The following is a 7,049-nucleotide window of genomic DNA, read 5'->3' as shown; positions in this document are numbered from 1 at the left end:
AAGCAAGGGATACATTTTCCAGTAAGTCTATCTAAGGATATCACTTTTACGGGCGGAAATAACGGCAATCTATCACTGCTTGGAAGAAATAGAAATGCAGAAAAGAACGCACCGATCAGTTGTCATCACAGAGAGCCAGACAGCGCTTAAGGCACTCATTTCGGTAGAGGTCAATTTTAAGCTAGTATGGTATTGTGTGAATGCCCTTAAAAAATTAGGAAACTGTAGCAAGGTTACAATAACCTAGATTACCAGAGCACGAGGGTCATAAGGGCAATAAAAAATTAGATGAAATGACCAAACAAGGCTCATTAGTGCGATTAATTGGATCGGAAACCTTCTGCGGTGTTACAAAAGCAGTAACAAGAAAAGCTACAAGAAAGCGGGTAGCACAGAAATCTTTGGAATAGTGAACAAATTTGAATGATGATAGTGATGATAAATGCGATATAAAATACTGCTTATTGTCATTAGTGCTGCATGATAACAAATCAAGATCATGTAGATCACAAAAAATCTTAGGTAATCGACGAATATGTCATTTATCTACCTGCTAAGTAAGTTCGTAAAAGAATTTAATGAATGCGATCGTCAAGAATCAAAGAGAATAAACACTATAAGAAGATTCAGTTTATAATTATTATTCCTTAACAGAAATCAGGTACCAAAATTGATACGCCATTTACGATATCTTATTAATACATTTAATCAAAGTATGTTAGTCAATGAATAATAGTTAAAAACAAAAATCCAAGAGCACAATAAGATATGATTAAGCGTAAAATAGAAATTTCAAACGGATTTTAGTGTTTTTACCGGCGAAAATTTATTGCGATAATGTGGAAATGAATTGTGGCTTTCTGGATGAAATCTAAGCGGTGTAACCTCATTATTCAATTATTAAAGTATATGCTATATAATACAATGTAATAAATACGGAATATAATACATTAAGAGAAAAGGATCACTAAAGAACTAACGAAGTTGAATAACAAAGTTAAGCTTTAATAAAAAGATTTCAAATGTTAAGACAAAGTTGAACCAAATAATGGAATTTTTTTCAGGCAGTGTTCATTATTTTATAAACAGAACTGACAAAATTTACTCTTCTGATTTTTTATTCTATCTGATTATTATTAAAACATATATTCAAATAAATAAAGTCTATTAGAATTCCAATTTATTTTCAATTTAACTAAAGGAAAAAAGAATATTTGCAAATGCAGGAAATCAAGATATATCCTTCATAGTAAGTGTTATACTATACTTCTATTATACACAAAAATATTTTCAAATGTTTTGTCGACTACCATCATAGTACCTACCCATGTTATTTAATTTAAGAAATAGGTCAAATAATATTGGTTCTGCATCTTCCAGTTGGTTCCACAAAATAAATAGGTATGGTGTCTTTTTATTCGGAATGAACTTAAGGCATTCAGAAAGAAAAACTAAAAAATTGCTTATTTTTGTCAAATTGTATTTCATTCTACTCAACGCAATATCGGTCTGTAATATTTCTAAATCATCCATCTTGTAAAAAGCATGTGCAATATACTCTCAATTAGCTACTTGAACTTTGCTTATCGAAGACGGTCCTGGTCATGTCAAGAACACCCCATATATGACAAACGTGAAGGCACCCGAAGCATCTATCCACTAGACTCGAGTATTCGAAACCTCGAAATCGCGTTTCTCTTATTGTTCCCTTACGGTTTCGATTTACCCTCCTGTCTCTGTCCCCGACCCGAAGTCCCTATCTCTATTCCTGTTCCTGTTGTTACTTTCACTCTCCGTTATGTAAAGGGGAACGGAACATTCGGCTTTATATTGGCTAGATATCGGAAAGGTGCATATTCAACTGCACTATATATATATATATATATATATATATATATATATATATATATATATATATATATATATATATATATATATATATATATATATATATATATATATATATATATATATATATATATATATCTGAAGGAGAACGACTGTTAATTCAATATAAATTAAGGATCACTCGAAGAGTGGTGGGTTTTTCGGTCAAAAGGTGGAAAAAAAAAGACAAAGAAGTTGGCTACTTCATCTATTTATTTGAAGACGTTTCGTTGCTCTCTAATCAAAAAGCATCACCAGTTCATCTAAAAAGCTACCTCAAAAAGACATGTAGCAGTCAATGGTATAGGTAATATGTAAAGAAGCTTAAGATATTGGACATTAAATGGTTAGGTTGTATAAACAATTAATTGAAACTAAATATAGTTTACAATTTAATACAAACATACAACAGCAAAAGACCATGTGGTTATTGTACATGTAATTTAAAAAAAATATGTTAAAACTTATGTAAAAAATAAGTATTTGCCGAGGACTAACAAGATCATAAGATCACACTTCCAACAGTATGATACTAATTTAATTTAATTTTTACTTTAGGTAACATTATTAAAATGATTCAGAGTTAATTATAGTAATATTATAAAATATGTATGAAGTTACCACAAAAAGCTTCCAATACTTTCAGGAGGCACCCAGCAAATGGGAGCCCATTTTAGATCCACTTAGCTATCACGTGAAAAGACAGTGTCCTTGATGTCAAAACATGACAAACAACAAGGCGATTTACCAACCGCTAATGCAGTAAAGCGGTAAGTTTAAAAATGTGAAAAAGTAGACGAAAACCTTGTCTGTACGTACTATTTATTGAAAGAAAAAGATGCTTAAGAACACAAGAAGGTAAAATGGTGAATATTGAAAACAGAAAACAATCGTATACATATATAAATATATATATATATATATATATATATATATATATATATATATATATATATATATATTGATACGATTAGGGTTTATAGAAAATAATTTATAAGTTATATACTACATAATATTAGATATTTGGTTGTTTTAAATAAGTTATATACTAGAGAATTTTATAAAAATATATTTATGTGAGGGCATTTTAAGAAATTAGCATATAATAATTGTAAAAAGTTGTATTTTAATGTTGTAAATATATTTAAGTGAGCCATGTGCATAGGCAACCAACTATACAGTGAGTGATAGACAGATATACTTACTCTCCAAGTGACATTTTAGGAAATAATTGGGAATATAAAGTGGGGTTATAATAATATATTGTTTGAAATGTGTATTTTATTAAATTAGAGTGTTAGTTACTAATTTGAATGTTTATTCTGATCTGAAAAGCCTAAATGTCAACAAAATTATCAATGGAACATTAACGAATTCTCCAGAGTGCAGAGTGTGACCATTGTTTACGGTCGAACATTCTGGAATAATGATTATGTCGGTGGATGGAACAGATATTTTTTCGAGAACATCCATATCGAAGAAATAGAACGAAATCGAACATGATTTCTTACCAGATGATTCTAGAATATCCAAAAAGATATAAATACCCGTGATTTGGATTCAAGATGGCAGTTTTTAGTCAGAAGTCAGGCCAGTTCATTATGAAAGTTAGTAGACACATTTAGTTAGTGAAGTAAATTGTTCAGAATTTTCAAGAAGTCAGTCAGAAAAGTTTAGTAAGAAATATGAAAGTTAGTTGGAGTCAGTGAATCAAGTACAAATAGTCCAATTGTTTAATATAGTGAGTTAAATGAAGATTAAAAATTATGCATATAATTTAATGCACATTTATAATTATACACAAATAATTATTGAAGATTAAAAAAAGTATATTGGAAGAAATTAAATTATATTATGGTTGGAGATTAGTATAAATCAACTTATAATAATTGGATATTGGTATATTAAAAAGAAGAATAAATATAAATGCTGTTTGCTGGTTTGCTTGGTGGTGTATAAATGCTGGTGAAGAAAAATATATCTTAAATTGGTAGAAGCTGATAATTGGAAAAAGAAATTTCACAAAAACAAGGTTAACCGAAGTACGAAGACATTCAGTGGTGATTAGAATATATATATAGTGGAAAACAGTTCATTTAGGCATTCAGTGAAAGAAAGGTACAAAATTTTGTTAATATAATTTAGTTAGTGTTATAACAATTTCAATTTTGAAGATAGTTTTTTTAAATTTAACATTATCTATAGAATTTAATTAGTTTTATAAGAACATCAATTTAAAGATAGTTTATTTTAAATTTACATTGGCTAGGTTAGATATATATGTGTGTTTCATAATAGTTATAATAAAGATAATTTAAAAAAGTACTTACAAACTAATTCTTTGAGAACCGCGATTAAAACCCTATATTATTAAAAATACTCATTGCTCATCATCATTCAAACAAAAAAACACATCATAACAATATATATATATATATATATATATATATATATATATATATATATATATATATATATATATATATATATATATATTTGTCCTCCTAGGCCATATATTTGGCCATTTAATTTAATAAAGCGATAGCGACTTTCGCTAAAAGATTTTATCTTTTACACATTTCGCATAGCGCAAAGGATACAGAAAACGATATTGTCATATCGTTTTCGTTCACGGCCGCCAAAGCAGGTGGCGCCTTTGTAAGCTAACTACTGTTGTAGTGAAGTTTTGGGAGACATTCGTTGGACTTTCCGATTTTGAATTTGTGTCAGCCCAAGTGTCTGATGAGGCTGGGATAGGCCGAAATGATCATAACACTTTATTGATACCGATTCGAGCACGGGAAGTTCAATCAACGAATTTGTCCTCCTAGGCCATACATTTGGCCACTTAATTTAATAAAGCGATAGCGGCTTTGGCTAAAAGATTTTATCTTTTACATATATATATATATATATATATATATATATATATATATATATATATATATTATTGTTTAGTGAACCGTGCAATTGACTTTCACCCACGGCGTCCCCTCTGGGATGATAACTAGCGGTTCTATCATCTCATCTCTCACGCCTTTTTCGAATCCAATTATCAAATACATGACACGTCCGTCAAACGTCACCGGTTCTATTTACTGTCTAATTAAAAAGTAACCAAAAAGGGGACTAACTAATGCGACGGGGTAAAGAACAAAGTTCCCTGTCGTAATCGTATTCCCAATAGTCACGAACGTCATTGGCATACTTGAAACAAGTTAACATGTATTTGTTTATTTCGTTTCTCTGTGGATTTGTCTCGGGGGCTTAGTCGTTGAGGTTTTGCGAAAGTAGGGTAAAAAATATGAGGGATGTAGGTATGGAGAACAAAAGGATAATTAAATCTTATGCGTGGCTGGCGGGGAAGTTTTCACGCGTAAGAATTTTTTTATGAATATGTATGAAAATTTTAACTGTTTGTTCCAATAAGGATAAAAGAAAAAAGAATGTGTAATGTTCACAAAAAAGTCGGTAATCGTATTCATTTTCATATTTAGATTTTTGATTATTTTAAAGGTATGAGCCCTTTAACATTGTTCAATAATACCTACTGTATGCATTGAATTTAAAGCAACATGTAGGATTTAGTCTAATAACTACAAAAAACAAAAAAAAGTATAAATAGGCGATGTAACTAAGCAAATAAACATGCACTTACACATCGCCAACTTACTACCAAAACGAACTAACTCCCTTACTACGAAAACTAGCTAACTCCACTTTTTATCGACTCTTAAGTTAAGTACTCCTTTGTACTTAAAAATTTTAAGAGTTTACTGACAAAACCAGATAAGTCCAAATAGATTTTAAATGTGGAAAACAGAAAGCCAACTCCAATTATAACACTTTTATTCAGGAAAAAACAGATATAGGCAGTTGTCGTTTAAAATTAAATATTTATTTACTTCAAATATTCCAGTTCTGCCGAAGCAACACATGTGCCCATTTCTGTACAAATGCACAAATATTATGTGTTCACTGTACTTTGCTTTCAACGTAGTACGTACGATATTGTCCATAGATAATAATTTATATACATTATCCCTTTGTAGATGTCTGGACATGTGGGCGTCCACGTGTTTTCAGTTTTAAACATAGATTTATTTTCTGCCAGTTTTAGCCAGCCTAACAGTTTTATTATTTAGTTAGAAGTCGAATTAATTAATGATAATGAGAATCTAATGCCTGTTTCCCAAGGGACATTAAAGCAAGATATTTCTGCAACAATTATGTCTTTTTTTCCTGTAAAAAGGATCAATGTCAGATATGTGTTAAATATAAGACAGCTGATTTGGAGAAAATGCAACAATTGGAAGAGAATTATGAAAGTCACAGTATGTCAAAGAACGACTATTATAGGGCCGAAATGGAAGATCTAAAAATAAAAAGCCACAATAGAGGACCCAAAAAGAACCCATAGAGGGAGTAACTTTATGTGTTGCACTTTTGATTTAGTTTTCTCTCTTTTCTCTGACATCTACAGCGAACAGAATCGCAATCAGAATACTACTGCATTACTTATATATTTGTACAAACCAATCCGAATTTTATAGACCTAGAAAAGGCATTTGATAGTACTCCAAGGAAGGTGATTGACATATGCTTAAAAAATAAAGGCGTGAAAAGGCATTATGAGTATATATAGACATACAAGGAACAGAATCAGAACCGATAATATGGAATCCAAAGAGTTCATAGTAAATGAGGGTCTAAGTCAAGGAGGAGTCCTAGGCCCCATACTGTTTAACATTGTCTTGAATGACATAATTAAAGAAACTAGAGCAGAACCATTAAAATTATATGCCGGACATATAAATCTAGATGCAGTGTGGATCTCAGAGTGTGCATACGCAGATGATCTAGTGATATTTGGGATAAATAAAGAGGCAGCCAATCGAAATTTACAAGTATGGAACGCTGCACTAATTAAACGAAATTTGAGGATCAATAATGAGAAGACGAAAGTAATGGTATGTGGAAAAAATAGAAAACAAACGAAGATAACACTTAACGGAAATACACTTGAACAAGTCGATACTTACAAAAACTTGGAAGTACAAATAGAGAACAGAGGAACTGAAGAAACTGAAATAAGTTCCAGAATAGAAAGTGCTGTTCGGATGTACCACGCAATTAAAAGTACATTTTTGTCAAAAAAATAA

General features: G+C 30.5%; 1 protein-coding gene across 1 annotated transcript; it reads left to right on the top strand.

Moving 5' to 3' along the window:
* Window positions 1-6,518: 6,518 nt before the first annotated feature.
* On the top strand, window positions 6,519-7,049 carry LOC140446289 (uncharacterized). Its single transcript, XM_072538826.1, has one exon. The coding sequence runs from the start codon at window positions 6,519-6,521 to the stop codon at window positions 7,047-7,049; it is 531 nt and encodes a 176-aa protein (XP_072394927.1).

The sequence above is a fragment of the Diabrotica undecimpunctata genome, chromosome 7 (genome assembly GCF_040954645.1).
Source record: "Diabrotica undecimpunctata isolate CICGRU chromosome 7, icDiaUnde3, whole genome shotgun sequence".
NCBI classification, from domain to species: Eukaryota; Metazoa; Arthropoda; class Insecta; order Coleoptera; family Chrysomelidae; genus Diabrotica; species Diabrotica undecimpunctata.
Note: the sequence above shows the minus strand (reverse complement) of the source record. Positions and strands in the feature narration are given on the sequence as shown.